The sequence below is a fragment of the Adiantum capillus-veneris genome, chromosome 24, assembly GCF_014529385.1.
Source record: "Adiantum capillus-veneris isolate H3 chromosome 24, ASM1452938v2, whole genome shotgun sequence".
NCBI lineage: Eukaryota > Viridiplantae > Streptophyta > Polypodiopsida > Polypodiales > Pteridaceae > Adiantum > Adiantum capillus-veneris.
Window position 1 is genome coordinate 112,584,252 of NC_140954.1, and position 17,880 is coordinate 112,602,131.

At 41.6% G+C, this 17,880-nt stretch overlaps 1 protein-coding gene across 1 annotated transcript; it reads right to left on the reverse strand.

Moving 5' to 3' along the window:
• Nucleotides 1-260: 260 nt before the first annotated feature.
• Nucleotides 261-2,066, reverse strand: LOC147426967 (ava biosynthesis cluster protein M-like). Its single transcript, XM_086498852.1, has 4 exons — nucleotides 1,808-2,066; nucleotides 1,629-1,716; nucleotides 985-1,155; nucleotides 261-833 (listed from the first exon to the last, which is right to left on the reverse strand). The coding sequence occupies exons 1-4, from the start codon at nucleotides 1,856-1,858 to the stop codon at nucleotides 283-285; spliced, it is 861 nt and encodes a 286-aa protein (XP_086354978.1). The 5' UTR covers nucleotides 1,859-2,066; the 3' UTR covers nucleotides 261-282.
• Nucleotides 2,067-17,880: the final 15,814 nt, after the last annotated feature.

Sequence of the window (17,880 nt, forward strand, 5' to 3'; positions counted from 1 at the left end):
GGGGAGGACTGCCGTTTAATTTTTGTAAGTGAAATCACATGGGCAGCAGCATATGCAAAGAGCCCGACTGGTTAGCCCCATACTGCTGAGGTTAATCAGGGAAGGTTGTCGAGTTCGAGCAGTAACCGACAACCGATTTCCACTGAGATACTAAGAAGAACTTGCACCAAATGAAAATGAAAATGAGCCAGTTTTTATACCCAATTTACAGAGCTAGTGTTGATGCAATTAGTCTTTAAGCACTTCAATAAGAGACTCCATTGCTCATATTTGGCTCTTTCTTCAACAAAGGAGATAAAATAATATACATGATACAATGGCAACATACAAAGAGAGCACCATTGTGAATATCCTTGCCACCTCATCTACTCTCTTATTGAACATGCTTGTATCGTTAATCCTAGGAAATGGTGCTATAGGGATTGGAACGTTGAGAAACTCACACAACTTCGACCACCCCATATCCTTTTCGATGTCATATACTAGAAGTTTATGGGGAGGAACTTTTTCTTTCACCTCACTTACATGGTCAACATACGCCTTAACGCAAGTCTCTCTATCGTCAAACTTGCCACTGAATTTGTCGTAAAGTACTACCTTTAAACACATGGTAGCTGTTGGTGTAAGAAACTTGAATACAAGGTGATTGTGGCCTTGTATAATTCCTACCAATGTTTTGAAAAAGCTATCATACCACTTGTTAGGATCACGAATGTTTAGGATTATCTTGGCATTCGGAAATATTTCCATCAATTGCTTATATCCACATGCTCCTGGAAAATCAGTTATAGCAGCATAACCATCTAAAAGTTCCTCCCAACATTTTGGATCCCCTGTGCAACATAAAATGAGATATATAAGACAAAATTGATTACACACACATTCACTTGGAAGGAAGCATGATGATGAGTAAAAAGAGAACTCGATCCTTAAAAAATGCACATGCTCCAGCATGTATTAGCGTTGTGATCATTTGCATCTTACCAGACGTAAATGCTTTGATGAAAAGATTGCCCGTTGTAGGCTTCTTGAGATGCATTCCATGGAAGCATGGAAACCCCAGTGTTTCCATTGCTAGCAGTAATGAAAGCGTGCCCGTTCTTGGAAACCCAGCTATAATCACTTGCAAGTTGGATTTACTTTGCTTTGAAGTTCCTGATCAATAAAACAGTTCAAAACAATACTAAATTTCAAAGCATTGTATCATATGAGAAGGATCATTGAGCTTATGTCACAAAATCATGTACAATCAACTCTAAAGAGATCATGAGGCAACAAGAACTAGGCTTCGTCACAACCATATGTTGCTCACAACCTGCATAAGTGCAGAACCTTACATGCAGACGCTTGTGTGGAAAATAGGGTAGGAACATGGAAAATGGATGTTAGAAACAGGCATATGACTCACAACCTGCATAAACGCTTGTGTGGATAGGAACATGGAAAATGGATGTTAGAAACAGGCATATGACTCACAACCATATGTTGCTCACAACCTGCATAAATGCAGAACCTTAAATGCAGACGCTTGTGTGGACAATAGGGTAGGAACATGGAAAACGGATGTTAGAAACAGGCATATGACTCACAACCTGCATAAATGCAGAACATATGTAGAAATGTTGTACCTTTGGGGAGCTGTTGTTCCGACCGGCGCCCAAACAACAGATAGACAAGCCATCTAGCAAGGTGGTTACAAAGCGGCCTTGCCAGCAGCTGCAACGTGAAAATTGAAACAAGTTAAGCATGGGAGTATTGTCGCTCTCTGGTCGTGAGATAAGCAGAGAAGCAGCTGCAGCTTAATTACCAAGCTCAGAAGAAGGAAGCCGGAAGCACGAAGCCACGCCATGGCCATCATCCTCAGCCTCCACTGCTCTTGATTTGAAATTCTCGACGGCGCAGATCAGAGAGACAACAGATCTAGCGCAAGAAGACACGGACCTGGCTCACGTTGCCATTTTAAAACACGGACCCAACGAGAAACCCCGGTCTCTCTCTCTCTCTCAGCACGAGAACCATCTCTGTCTTTCAGCACGAGAACCCTCTCTCTCTCTCTCTCTCGATGGCCGCGCGCTGTGTTTAATAGACCGGGTGGTCTCCTGGCGGTACCAGCTGCTACTCAAATGTCGGTTTTTATTTGCTCCTATACTATTGGCTTGTGATGCACCGTACTATCTATATCTATATCTATTTACTAACATAATATGGAGGAAGAGCCTCATCACTATATAGTACGGCTCTCGTCCGGGGGATCTAGGGCCCAAATTTGGGGGTGCGAGGCGATTTTAATCTCGGCCATCGGATCACGGGGTGAACTCGAGGTGAACTCGGGGCAAAAATGACACCCCAAGTTCACTCCTAGTTCACCCCCCCTAGTTCTCTCGCCTCGCGGGGTGTGGGTCGAACATAGGACGTCTCGGTTGTCATACGAATGCTCTACCACCACACTAGCGCGCGTCACTGTCCATATTGGCATGGCACATGATGATACCTTAGTTTAGGCGTCCCTAATTCACCCCCATTTCACCCACCCCTAGCTTACCCGCCTCTAGTTCACCGTTAAGTTCATCCTCAGTTCACCCCTAGTTCACTATGTGATCCGACGACGGAAATTAAAACCGTCTCGCGTCCTTGAATTTGGGCCTTAGATCCCCTCTGACCCGAAGCCGTGCCATATAGTGACGAGGGTGGAAGGGGAAGCCTTTTACACGTGTCACAATCTACGACCTGAAGGCTAAAGTCCAAAACAAAAACAAGCCCCTTTGCACACAATAAAGAGGGAGAGAGGGAGAAAAAGAGAGGCCGTCGAAGGCCGAAGGCGGCTGGCCGTACTAGTACTCTTTATAATGCAGCTTAATTTTCCAGGAAGGAGAGCGCATCCATGTGTCACTCTCTGGTACATTTCAAACAAGGTGAAGTTTTTACGGTGGCCTCAAGAAGTCAATATTTTTAGTTGTAATAAATTGTGTGTGTGTGTGTGTGTGTGACATCAAAGTTCGAGAAAAATCATTTTGAAAAACATACAAAATTTCCTTTGGGTAGATTCAAAGAAAAAGTTGTACAAAATAATCGGTATTTTTTGTAATTTTACTCTATTTTTATAAAAAAAATTCGAACATTGATGTGTGTGCATGCGTGTGTATGTGTGTATGTGTGTGTGTGTGTGTGTGTGAGAGAGAGAGAGAGAGAGAGAGAGAGAGTGAGTGAGTGAGAGAGGGGGGGAAGGTAGTATTGGAAAAAAATCAGGGTCCAATGTATTTTAATCGGCTAAAATTATAAAATCTCATTTATATTTTGAGCTTGCTTTTAAAAAAATTGAGAAATTTACACAAGTTTTAGTGTTATTATCGGCAAAAGCTTCAAATTTTGACCTAAGAATCAAAAGAATTTCAAGTTTATCCTTATTTTCATTAGAGAGACGGAGAGATCTTCTTTATACATTTTTAATGTCTCACATCAACACCAATATAGAGACACCTTTTAAAAACACTAAAATGAAGAAAAAATCATATTGTATGTAATCAAATGGTGATGAAAAGACTAAAGTGCAAACAAAGAGTACATTACATTTGATATGATAGTGAAACTTTTGATGTGGTGAGAGATTTGCACGTTTTCTCTACCAACTCCTCTATGCGGCCTCCTTAGGCCAAAAACACGTTACAAAACATCTAATCTAAAATGCAAAAGTAGAGTGTAAGATTGTAAGAAATGACAGCCTTTGGAGAATGTAAGGACTGACAAGCCTTTTCAAATGTAACTAGTATGTGACCCGCGCGTTGCTGCGGCTAGAAAATGCATATCTTCTATTCTTACAACTACAAAGGTGAAAAATTGTATAGATTCCATTATTCTACATGTATACACTCTCTTTAATTTATACGCGATTTGCATTAGCCTTCGTGTGAGGGTCGATAGCGTGAGGTTTTTATTGAGCTGGGAGATTCTCAAATGTAGAGATCCTTTCGGTGATACAGGTAGCTGGAGCACCCTTTTTGTGACCTCGCCATAGGCTATGTACTAGTGAGTCCTACTTGATGCTCGGGTTCTATTGTTGACAGTTTATGCATACATATACAGTCTATATTTTGGGTTCCTACTGCTCTATTTTTGGGGAAACTCTGCCAAAAATTTTCCAAGTTATGATGGCTGGTTTTTTGGTCTTTTGAGCCATTTATGCTGCTGAAATTTTGGCAAAATCAGAGGTTAAGTCAGGTGTGCCTTCTTGGGAGCTTCATGGTTGGCTTTAATGGATGATCAAAATGGCCCTCAATTCACTCCATTTCATTTAACTCAAAGAATCCAGATAAATGTTCATGTGTCCAGGAAGATTTTTTTCCAGCAGCGCATAGTCTTTATGTTCGGGCCAAGAAGATTATGAGAGATCTTGGAATGTCCTTTGCCTGTTGTAATTCCGATGATCAACTATGAAAACTCATTTGATGTGCATGTGTTTGTCCTTATCTAAAGTTGAGCTCCATTGAAGTTTCTGGGGATTGGGTAGTCAAAAGTTTTGGGTTCTTGTACGTGTGTTCAAAGGGGTTCTCAAAACATTGAAACTTGGGTAGCCATGGCTTTCTCTTATCCGGAGATTCATGGAAGAAATGATGAAGATGTGGAAGAATTTTTGGAAAAGATGGAGGTTGCCTGCATTAGCAACCAGATTCATGACCCTGCGCAGATGTTACGCCTTCTCCAAATTTGTTTGAAGAGTGATGCACGAGTTTGGTCTAAAGCATTTGAAGAGGAGTTGCGTGTGGCTGATCCACCTATAAGGTTGAGTTGGGACAATCTACGACATGGGTTGGAAGTGGAGTTTGTGAAGATAAAAGATCCTGACAAAGTGTGGCAAGAAGTACAGGCTTTGGTGCAAAAGGAAGGTGAGCCAGTAGATGCGTACATACGTAAGTTTTCATCGGCATGGGAGCGAATGTGCAAGGCCTTAGCACCACAGGTACCCCCGCCTGACATGATGAAGAAGGACAGGTTCTTAGCTGGTCTTTGGGAGAATATACGTTGGAGAGTGGAGCTAAAGAAGCCTAGGACATATGAAGATGCAGTAGAGGTATCAAGGAACAAAGAGTGGAAGTTGAGGAAAATGATCCAATTAGGGGTGGAGTCTTTGCCAATGAGGTCTCAATTTCAGCCTATAGAGTCTTTACAAGGTCGCATGTCAGGGGTTCATCATGAACCAGTGGTTCCTCTTACTACTCAGGTTATGCTAGCAATGGTCACTACATCGGTGCAAGATGATGGGCTAAGGCAAGACATGAGGCAAGTGGTAGATTTGATGAAGAATCTCAGCCTAAACATGCTAGGTCAAGTGGGAAATAATCGAGGTCGAGGGAGGTTTGAAAATCAGTCAAGAGGTGAAGAAAGGCCTAGGAATGGTGTTGGACAAAGCAATGGTAGGTACTGGAGGCAGACGCCCACATGTTATAATTGTGGAGAGTTGGGTCACATCAGCCCGCAATGTGATAAGTCACCAAGGATGGGGGGAGACATGTATCCATGGCCAACACAGGTGCTAACTAGGTCAAATGATTATGGCATCGAAATTAAGGGAGACGAAGGAACCAGTGGACTGACCCAGGAGGAAAAGGGAAAGACAAAAGTGCTAAGTGTAGTCACCTTGGAGAAGGCATCAAAGCTAGAGGATACATTAGTGATGCCTATTGGGAAGAGGACCACAGAGGATAAGGAAGGAAGAAGTGGCCCAAGTCCTAGTAAGAAGAAAGGAAAGAGCCATGAAGGCGAGGATGTCAAGGCCAAGAGGAAAAGGAGAGCTCGTCGAAAGTTTCATGTTTCAGATTTTCCACTAGGGGATGGGCAATTAAGCTATGACTTGAAGGAGAATCTGACGAGCAGGAAGGCAGATGTTACTTTTGGGCAGCTTATAGAGATGGTGCCTAAGCTAAAGCGACAGTGGAAGAGGATGGTTAACCCAATGGAGAAAGAGCCAGAGAGAGGTTCAGTAAAGGTGTTGGCAATGGATGAGCTACCAGACATTTGTCCAATAGTAGATGTGTGGCATAAAAGGAAAAATTTGGGACAAGGTTATGTGGATGGCGGAGCCCAAATATGCGTCATAACACACTCATGCGTTGAGAAGATGGGTCTCACAGTGGCTGGGGTGTCAGGTTTTCGGATCAGATTGGCAAACCATCAAAAAGTAAAATCCTTGGGTGTTGTAAAGAGCTTAGAAGTGGAGGCATATGATGCAAAGACAGTGGTTGATTTTCATGTGATGCCGGCAGGGTTGGGAGCATATCCTATTATATTGGGCAGACCATGGTTACGTGCAGTGGGAGCTGTTCAAGATTGGTGACATGGTACGATTAGCCTCTATGGAAAGACAGGTACCAAGAAGCTTTATAATATGGACACAAGGAAACGATTAGAGGAGCTTTATGAAAATGAGGATGAGTCTAGTAATGAAGACTCTTCCATGGTGATAGATGAGGACAGTGATAGCACTACCAGTAGTGATGAGGATGCTGATGTTGCATTTCTTTTGATGGACAAAGAAATCCAGGTGTTTGGTTTAGTTGCATTTGCGAATGAGCTTGAAGATGAAAGTGAAGGGCCTTATGAAGTGATTGAAGGGCTGATGCAAACCAAGGTTGAGTTGTCAAAGAAGCAGGAATTGATGACACAAATGATCAGTGGAGACCTCTCAGCTATGGAGAAGGATATATATTTGCACATGCTGGCTAGTTTTCCTGATTTGTTCATTACTTCATATGAAGAGATCAGAGGGTTCAAGGGCAAAGAGATGCATATAGAGCTGAAAGAAGGTGCTAAGCGAGTGCGGCAATGGCTAAGAAGGATGGGTCAAGAGCAAATGGAAGCCTTGCGGGTAGAGGTGGACAAGTTATTGAAGGCAGGGTTCATAGTTCCAGTGGAGACCACAGAATGGGTGAGTCCAGTTGTAGTCAGTCCAAAGAAGGATGGGAAGTGGAGAATTTGTGTGGATTTTAAACCCTTAAACGCAGCCACTAAGAAGAACCCATATCCTCTTCCATTCATCGATCAGATCTTGGATTCAGTGGCAGGTTATGAGAGGTACAGTGTGTGTGATGGTTTTTCAGGCTATTTTCAATTGAAGATTGCTCTTAAAGACCGCACAAAGACAACTTTTATTATGCCATGGGGCTGCTATTGCTACACAGTATTGCCATTTGGGTTGTCAAATGGACCTTCCTTCTATCAAGAGAGAGCAAATTGGGTGTTGGAACCATTCATTGGTAGTTGTGTTAAAGCTTTTATGGATGACTTCTGTGTCTATAGCAGTAGGGCTTAACACCATGAGAAGCTGCATATGGTATTGGCTCGATATGATGAATGTGGAGGACAACTAAATCCAAAGAAATGTCATCTAGCACAGCCAAGGGTGAAGTTATTCGGCCATATGGTGTCAGAAAATGGCATTGAGGCTGATCCAGATAAGGTTAAGTCTATTATTCTTCTTCCATCATCTACGAGTACGAAGCAATTGGCAACCTTTATACACAAAGTGAAGTACATGGCAAGGTTTATTCCATTGTCTTCTCAGATTCTTTATCCATTACAACAAGTGGCAAAGCATGATCCATTGCAATGGGATGACAAGTGTGAAGAAGTGTTTCAAGAGGTGAAAGAGGTGTTAAGGGGTTTGTCAGCCATGCAGGCTCCTGATTGGGAGAAAGTTTTTTATGTAAATCCCTCAGTAGGGGATGATGCCATTGGAGCCATGCTATTGCAAAAGGGGAAGGGCAGCCATTATATGAGGCCAGTGTATTGTGCAAGCCGAGTGAAGTTGGTAGCGGAGAGAAAGTTCTCGGAAGTAGAGCTAGTGATGGCCAGTGTAATATTTGCTTGTCGACGATTTCGTCATTACTTGCTACCACGACCTTTTGTTTTCTTAACGAGTTATGTCTTTTTGACACAGTTAATTAATGGCACTAACATGTCAAATGTGGTCAAGAAATGGGTAATTGAGCTGCAAGAATTTGAGTTCTCTTTTCTAGTGGAAGATAGTACAAGGGCTACCCTAGCTGATTTGTTGACCTACAAGGAGAATCCCCTTATTGTTAAGGAAGAGGTGGTGAGAAAGGTAGTTGAAGAAGTGCCACAGATCAGCAATGCACATGTGTTGTTCTTTGATGGTTCATACAGAAAGAGCCATGATGCGGCTTCAGGGGGTATAGCACTTTATGATCCAGAGGGGAAGCTAGTATGCAAGAGAGGGTTCAAATTGGATGCTCATAGTAACAATGAGGCTGAATATGCTACTCTGGAAGCCGGATTACACATTTGTTTGAAGCATGGGGTTCGAAGGTTGAGCATAAAAGGTGATGCCTTGTTAGTTGTGAAGCAAGTGCTAGGTGTGTGGAAGAGCAAGAACACCTCATTGAAGGAAATGTGCTTCAGAATTAAAGGCCTGTTAAAAAAGTTCGAAGCATGGAGCATCAGACACATTGAACGTGCTCTAAATGGAGAGGCACATGAAGCAGCTCAAGGCATGATTGGGGAGCTATTTGTGTTGAGGACCACTTTACCTCTTTATCATGGCTGGGAAAGTTTGGCTCAAGAAGAGGAGTTTTTGCTAACAGGAATCATTCCAAAGGAGATTCAGAAGTCTAAGAAGTATGGCTTTGTGCGTAGAGCATACAGGTACAAATTGATTGGTGATGTCTTATACATGCAAGGGGCTGATCTCGTGTTGAGACGTGTACCTTGGCGGGAGGAGCTTTACAGAGTGTTGGAAGAGAATCATGAAGGCGCATGTGGTGGCCATTTTGCTCTAAAGATCACCTTGCATAAGATTTTGCAAGAGGGGTATGTATGGCCTAGTTTGCACAAGGATGTTCACCATTGGTGTAGGTCTTGAAATAGGTGTCAAGCATTTGGGAAGAGAGTGTTGAAGCCAGAGCTACGAAAAACCATTATGGCATTCTTGACGGCAGTGGACTATCTCTCTAGATGGGCAGAGGCTATAGCAGTAAAACAGATCACTACAAAGGATGTGGCAAAATTTGTGTATGATGAAATATGTTGCAAGTTCGGGGTGCCATTAGAGCTACTTTCAGATAAGGGGCCAGGATTTAGAGCTAAACTGCTAGACTTCTTATGCACAAAGATGAAGATTAGGCACCAGCATATCACTCCTTATTACCCGCAGTGTAATGGCTTAAATGAAAGATTCAATGGTGAGTTGGTACAAATTCTTTCTAAAGTGACAGAGCACCAAGGAAAGAATTGGGATTTGGAATTGCCTAGTGCATTATGGGCTTACCGTACTTCGGTGAAGACAGGTACAGGGTTTACTCCATTTCATTTGGTGTATGGAAAGGAAGCACTATTGCCTGTGGAGGTAGAGTTGCCTGCGGTCAAAATGTTAGAGAAGTTGCTTGGGCCGCCTAGTGATGCATTCAAAGAGAGGCTCTTGCAGTTACAAGAGGTCCAGTTGGATAGGATGAGCGCATTGGAGCATTATGGGCAGATGCAGGATAAGGCTTTGGCAAAGATAAATGAACAGGTCAAAAGTAAGGGTATCAAGAAACATGACTTGGTTTTGCGCTACAACAGTAAGTTGGACAACACCTTCCAAAAGAAGTTTCAAATTAAGTGGGAAGGCCCTTTCAAGGTAGTGGAGTGTTTTCCAAATGGCACATATCAGCTGGCTAACCTGGATGGTGTTCTACATAAGTCAAGGGTAAATGGATTGAGTCTTAAATTGTATCATGCTAGATTGATGATGGTGGAGCAAGATGAGTTGTCTGTGGATCAAGCAGTGTTGGTGAGGGATGAGGAGACCTGTGATGCGGCGAGTCTCATATCTCTCTTTGCTGCTGCTGATCATGAATGATCTAGCATGCTAGGGGATGGGCAAATTACGTCAGGAGTTTTTTGGAGCAAGGGATTGCGCATATGTACATATACATGCATGGTGCATCAAATAAATAATTGCCCATTTTTCAGAGCCAGGTGGTTACGTGGGGCCCACATGTGTACAGGTAGGACAGGGTGTACATAGTGCATCGATTTTCACTATTACCAGTACCACTGTGTTTTTTCTACAATAAGAAGGAGTTGGTAGCGCGTAAAACTTCTTGAGGAAGCTATCCGCGGGCTGACGACATGAGGTAAGCAGGTGCGTCAGATGGCATCTAGTGGCGTCAGGAGGACGAACGAGGTTAATATTTGCACGCGGATGAGGACGGACACAACGTGGGTGTTTTCTTGTGAGAGTTATGCAAAAAGGTCATCATTAGGACCACTTTTTGGGGCCACTTCACGTGGTTGCGAGACACATTATTGAAAAGAAATGAGTGCCAAGTGTGCGGATGATGCAAAAAGGTGACAACTATGCACTGCGAGGTCAGTTTTTGGCCTGTTCGAGGTCCGTTTGAGGTCATCTAAAAGGCCAAGGGTGCCCAACTAATAAAGCTAAGTGTGGGAACTGAAAAAAACTGAGAGAAGACCAGAAAAAACGTGGAGAAGAGAGGAGGAACAGCCGCAGCTGTGTTTTTGCTCATTTTGGAGCCTGTTTTGGCCGTAAATTGCTCATCCGAGGTCGGATTTGAGCACTTTGACATTGTGGACTGGGGTTTTGGGCCGTTCCGAACACGATGGCGCTGCCCATTTTGCCAAATTCCTCCCTCTTTTTTTGCTGTTTTGGCTATGTAAGTTTCTCCTATGAGCGAAGTTTCTGCTCCAGTTTGTGATTGTATCTGGTATCTTTTACCCATATTGTGTGAGCTGTTTGCCCCATTGGTGTTGGCCCAAGCTCATTTGTATCTAAACATTAGAAATTCTCCTCTTTTGAGCTGAGTTTTTTGGGTGTGTGTGTGTGTGTGTCTGTGTGGAGTGGGCAAGTGGATAGTCTCTCTCCTCTCACTCCAGAGGTGTGTTCCCTGTCTCGGCCAGGTGTGTTGTGTAAGCCGAGTGGTGCCCCATAGTGTGTGTGTGTATCCTTCCAAGAGTGTGTGTCGGGTCGTTATAGAGGCGTTCTGTGTGTTTCCATCCCGCCCACAACGCAGCTTTACGGTTTTGTCAAGAAAGGACAAGACGATAAAGTGTGCAAATGTAAGAAAGCTTTGTATGGGTTGAAGCAACCTCCTCGTGCTTGGTATGAGAAGGCTGGCACTCATTTGGTCAAATGAAGCTTTTGTAACAGTCCAACAGAAAGAACATTGTATTTAGAGTGTGAGGGTGATGTACTTGTCATTGTGATTCTCTACGTGGATGATTTGCTGATCACTAGATCAAATGAGAGATATATTTCTGAATTTAAGGCTGATTTGAATGCTACTTTCAAGATGAAAGATTTGGGGCTGTTGCATCATTACTTGGGTATACAGTTTAAGTACATAGAGACATTGATATGTAAGTTTGGACTTGAGGATTGCAAACCTATTGCCACTCCCATGGAAACATGTTTGAAATTGATTCTTCATGATGTTGGTGATCCTGCAGATGTCACTCTTTACCAATTGATGTTGGATGCCTCACTTATGTATGGCAACACCAGGCTGAATATTCAGTTTGCAGTCTCACAGGTCAGTAGATTCATGCATAGCCCATGGTCTAAGCATTGGCAAGAGGAATTTTCGCTACTTGAGTGGCACTTTACATCTTGGCTTATTTTATCCCAAGGGGGGATCATTGCTGCTAGATTTGCATGCTTTTTTGGACTCAGATTGGGCTGCTCATGCTCCTCTCACCACTTCCAATTCTTCAAGAAGACAAATCCCCTAGCTTGGAACCCCCGGATTCTCTTGGGACCACGGATGTGGTGATTGGGCAGGGGTTGGATGTTGAAAAATTTGTCCCCTTCTCCCAGTGATGGATACTCTCGCTATTCAATCTTGGAATGTGAAGGGATTGAAGACCCGGGAGAAGAGTGCCCTCTTCTCGGATGAAGCTAAGGAAAAAACAACCAATTTTTGGGCCATCCAAGAACACCACCTACATACTTGTAGCAGGACTTAAGGAAAAATCTTGTATTCTATGGGAAAGGAAATAAAGGATTCAGTGGCGTTCTACTTGTTATAGACATAGAAGTGGAACCTAAGATGGTTCTGAACCACCCCTTCGGCAGAGTCCTTGGAGTTAGAATCAAGTGGGATGATCAACCCCTCACCATTGTGAATGTGTATGATCTTGCAATGCAAAGGATAGAGCTAAATTGTGGATGCATCTCAGGGATACTCTGATAGAAGGGAAGTGGCTGATGGTTGGGTATTTCAATATGGTAGAGAAGAATAAGGATAGAACAAGTTCCTTTAGTATGCTAGGTGGCACTGGAAAATATAAATGGTTGAGCTTGTGTGACAAGTGGGCTATGGTCGATTTGTGGGAGGTGGCCCCCTGGAAGAACATGCCTAGGTTTACCTACACAAGTCCCAGTAGGCCCAAACCGCCTCTAGGATTAATAGATGTTATTGCTCTTGATGCCGTCAATGATATAGATGAGGGTGATAGATCTCTACAAAAAGCCTTTTGGATTTGCCCCTACACATACAACTCAAGAAAGTGCTCGGGGAGTGGTAGACCCCAGAATGGGTAACAGGGTCACACCTGTACATGACTATCTTTTCTGAAGCCTCACCAAGCAAGAAAGATGTGGATCTCAATAAACCTAAGGCTTGGGATCTATTGGCTTGAAGCATTCAAAAAGCGATCAAAAGCTAAGGCCCTCATATTAAAATACAACGAGACACACCTCAAGCATCTCACATCGGAGGTGGATCTAGGCATGACATCAAATTGAAAGTATGAGAATTTAGAAAAGGAGATTTGGTTTTGCTATACCAATTAAAGTTAGGCCCAAAGAAACCCAATCTAAAGATAACATGGTCGGGACCCTATGAGGTGGAGTTTTCTATAATGGCATAGTCAAACTAAAGGACTTATCTAGGGCAATGTTGCTTGGGTCTATAACGGGTTGAAAATTAAGCTATAAGCGAAACCTCTAGTATCAATATCCGAGGAAGCCGAATCATCTAACTCTAGAAACCCTCCAATAGACTTTTTTTAAGTAAGGTATGAAGTGGTCATATTCAACCATGTTTGTCAAATCTAAAGGCCACCAGAGTCCAGTCTCAGACATCTGATGTCTAGATGAGTTCTAGTGTAACTAATGATCACTGACAAAGCATTAATTCACGTATCTTTTTGAGAATCCCACCACCAATCATTATAAGGAGGAACCAATGCATGCTCATCACATTAATAACAAATGTTGTTTTTCCAGTGTGTGCAACCATTCCATCACGTCCTGCACCCATAACGTGTAGGGCAATGTTGCTTGGGTCTATAACGGGTTGAAAATTAAGCTATAAGCAAAACCTCTAGTATCAATATCCGAGGAAGCTGAATCATCAGTCACCCTTATCACGTGGGTTGGTTAGATGTGCTACAATCCACAATGGGTGCTACTAGTATGGAGGATCAACAACAAAGATTTTGTGAGGTCATCCATAGGGTCATTGAGTTAGAGAGACAGAACAAGGGGATCCACATGCCTTCAACGCGTCTCATGAGATTCTTAGATACGGGAAAGGCTAAACAACCGACCTTATCGCAAATGGAGACTCCCTCGGTAAGTCTGATGGATCCTCCATATGTTGCTTCACCTTTCCAAGTCTAGCTCATCTTTCCCTTGATGACACCACGGCTACCATGCCTACCCCAATGATGGGCATGCTGAGAAACACGTTGTCGTGCTGTGACACGTACATAGTGGGAACACATGCTACAAGATCTATCTTGTAACTTTTTAGATACATAATTATATTTCCTATAATGTACATATGCATATGTAAGTATAACAATAAGATTTCTATCTCATCCTATTATTTATCTCAAGGGTAACGTATTCTTACTTTACCATAAAAAAGTACTATGGGAAAAGCGTCAATAGCTCCGCCTCTTTAACTTGGGGCCAAAAGCATTGATTCTTTCTTTCTACCATCTCATTATTATCTCACACCCTATCTAGATCCTATATCTAGGGTAATTTCCAATCTATATATATTCTATGTATTTTTCTTATTTTTCTTATATTTCTTTTTAAATAGCTACTAGGAGGGAATCAAATCCTAGTGGGACACTAGCTGTCATGATTTCAAAGATACACTTATTTTAATGCATTATTGCAAGCATGATTCACTACCTTTGTTAAGGATAAATGTCATGCTTTCATATGGCATGAGGTGTCCATTGGAATCAAATAAAAGTCTAGGCTAAGGGGACCACAAGAAGACTTTTTTTGCCAAAATTGTACCTTATTTTGATGATTTTTTTACACAAGGTTTCAATCCGAATTGGGAAATGCATATAAAAAGGAAGTCGTAGGTACTGAGCTGAAGTTTTTGCCCATATTTGTACTTTTTTATTTTGAGCCACGGTTGAGGAGATATGATCAAAATACTGGACCCCAGTCTGCCCACATCATGCAGGGACAACTCATTTCCAACTTTTCCAGTTTCTGTTCTCACTGGCTCCTCTCTTCTTGTGTAAACCCTTGGGGGTTCCCTTCACCTATAAAAGGGGACCTCTTCTTCCTTGAAAATCTCTCAAGCATTCAAGCCATTGATGAGAGGAATTCATGAGGGAGTGAGTAGTAATGCCAAATTTTACTTAGCCATTAACATAAGCGTAAGCCTACTTTCTCCTAGAGGAAGACTAGCCATTCTTGCATGCTATCCTTGGAAGATCAACTCTAATCAAAGAAGGTTGTGGACTTGGCGTATCAATCAAATTTGAATTCTCTCCTCTTCTTCTCTCTCCATCAATAATGGTGCCGAAGGGTTTGTCAAGTAAGATGTGTTCTACATTGATGTTTTCTTGATTTCTTGTTGTTTTCTTTTTCATATCTAATCCAATATATATATATATATATATATATATATAATCTTATCTCCTTAATCAAACCTATCTCTCTCACTCTTAGTAATTCATCCTCTCTACAAATTTTAGGTTCTCCTTGCTACAGGTACATCTCTCCCCGCAGTATCCTTATTGCCTACGGGCAAGAATAGGGCTTGGGAGGGAAACTCTCTTCTCTTCTCTTCCCTTCTCTTCTCTCATATCTAAATTTTACACATACTAGTTATCCTAGATGAATAATCCACATGATGATAATTTCGATCGCTTTCACTCTGTACGATCTATTAGAATTAACGTATGGATTAGCCGCAAAATACAATTTCAACAACGTATAGTGTTTCTCTTTGGCCCAGAAAGGCTCAATGAAATATTTCTATCCCCGGATCCCATTATACTACCTCTCATAGACTATAAATTTTCTTTTGATGTAAGCGTACTTATCTTGCTATGAACCAAGAGGATTTGTACACACAATTAATCCCAATCACTAGACAAAATATATATATTATGGTAAGCACAAAACTACAATTCCAAAGAACAATTCGTAGCCTATTTGGTCAGCCAAGATTGAATGCCATTAACTCATCTATTAACCCTTTCATATTACCCATGATACGATATGACCATAGCCTTGATGTTTTCATCTTTGTGTTGTTTTGACACTCTCTTTTGTGTTCTTTCTTTGTGTGTGTGAGTGCAAGAGAGAAAGAGTGGGGCTTCTTTGATTGCACTTTCTTCCAAACCCTAGTCTTCATGGCATCTATGATTTAACTCCTTCATATAGGTTCTCTCACAAACTCTCACAGCCAAAAGCCTGGTGCTTTCCTGGCAAGACTGCAAATTTCTCGACATATTTTTTGTGAACCCGACGCGAAACTGCCAGGGTAAGAGTTCGTGGGTAACCATGGGTGATCATGTTGAGCAACAGGGTATGCATTTTGACCCAACAACAATGCAAATGTTTCAAGCATTTGCAATGTTCATGCAACAACAACATGCCACTGAAAGAAGGGAGATTTCAGCGACGAAGGCCATACAAGCGGTCGTCAACAGAATGGATCAATTCAATGGCAAAGATGTAACCAAGTACTTACGCGAGTATGTGAAGGAGATGCAGCTGCATCGCGTGTCAGAAGGTGAGATGATTCAAAGCTTTGAGCTAGTTGTTGCTCCAGAAATTAGGGAGCATGTTAGGGCAATTAAATATGGGCATGGGAGAATTTGGGAAGAACTCAAAGTAGCTTTAACACTAGAATGGTAACCTAACAGGACATAAAAGTGTCCTTTCAGGGTTTTGGGAAAAAATTCCAAAACCATAGTAGATCCACTCATTTTGAAAAATCCTTTCATGAGCTTATAGTTCAATAACTACTACATATGGAAAAAATGAGAAACTTGTAATTTTTCTCATTCCTTGGTCACTACAAGCCTCCAAAGTTGATGGGCCAGTGCATTTTGCCCAAAACAACAATTTCTTACGGCGGTTGATTGCATATAAATAAGAGTGGGGATTTTTGTAGGACATGAGATAAAATGCCCCGTTAACTTCAATGGGTTGGTGACCAAAACATATGGTTGCTTTTACCTCACTATTGTTTTTTGGCAAAAAAAAAAGGTACAAAAAAGTTGCTTTTTTGCCATTCTGCGGACCTATCATCAAAGTTTCTATAGTCACGCTCAATACAAATACTATATACATGTTTTCTTAGTTCCCTTTGGGCCTTTGGATTCAAAAGGAGCCATGGAGCATGTCAAAAGGATAATGGATCTCTTACAATTGGAACCTTAGGGGCAATGATAAAGTGCTAAATACAGCAAACATGAAAAAACTGGGTTTAGCATTATGACCTCTAGAAACCCATAGAAACTACTCAATATCTAGCCAAGTTTGTAGTCTATGATTAGATATGGTTACTACCTACAAAATACACACAATTGGCCTAAGAAACTAGCAATATTGAGAAAGTTATACTTGCTACTCTAAAATGTATCGTATTCTTCAGCAATCAAAAAACTCAACCATCATCATACACTATGCTATATAGCATATTAGGTCCCCCAAAACTAAAGGAAGATTAGATTTATGTTGTACATTACACTTACACAATCAAAATTGAATTTGGATATCAAGAAATCCACCAAAAAAATCATAAAAGTGTTAATTTTGGCCAAAAAACAGGATTATGCAATTCTTGTAAATTGGTCATAACTTTCAATTTTAACACTTAGCTCTCCCTACAAGCATCAAAAAATGTTGAGAACTATGAAGGCCTAACCTCTAGCCATCTAAACCTCACAAACATGAAGCTTAGAGTGGTGTAGTTGCCAAAAAATGAAAAAAAAAAAAAAACAAGACACGTTTTTTCACACAGTTTAGGTTCAAAAATGTTGTGCAAGAGTAAGGTTAATGGTGAGATCGATACTAAAAAAAGAAATGCTAAGTTTTTTTCAGCTCATAAGGCAACTTTGTGGATATATAGCACCTAGAAATTCATTTTCATACTCTTCAAATAATTCAAGCAAATTGGTTACTTAACAGGACACAAAAGTGTCCAAGGACATAAAAGTGTCATGTTACCATTCTAGTGTTAAAGAAGGAATATTTCATGGAGGACTCGGAGAGAGTGACCAAAAGGACATTCTTAGAATGGGTAGTCAAGCCAAAGCAAGGACTATCAATAACAGAGCTACTTAGGGAATTTGAGCGGCGCTATGCACAACTCACCAGGACAGAAAGGGCCACACTAGATGCAGAGAAGACATATCTTTTCTTACAAGCCGCAGGTAAAGAGTTTGAAGAAAATTTGGAGCTTATTCTTGAAGATAAAGATGCTGAGCAAGGACTAAAGACCGACTGGAATGAGGTTGAAGGTGCTGTCTCACTGCTTGCCAAACGACAAAGAAGAAGGGACAAGATGGTAGTAAACAGTACAAGTCCTTCCACCTCAACTCCTGACAAAATGGTAAAGCCTACTTTTATTGCTCCGAAGTTTGACGAGTCCA

Bases quoted from the DNA above. Each gene is read 5' to 3' on its own strand.
- LOC147426967 (XM_086498852.1), bottom strand. From the start codon at position 1,858: ATGATGGCCATGGCGTGGCTTCGTGCTTCCGGCTTCCTTCTTCTGAGC. The intron at 1,717-1,807 runs GTAATTAAGCTG...TTCACGTTGCAG, and splicing joins GCTTCCTTCTTCTGAGCTTG to CTGCTGGCAAGGCCGCTTTG. The intron at 1,156-1,628 runs GTACAACATTTC...TTTATTGATCAG, and splicing joins GGAACAACAGCTCCCCAAAG to GAACTTCAAAGCAAAGTAAA.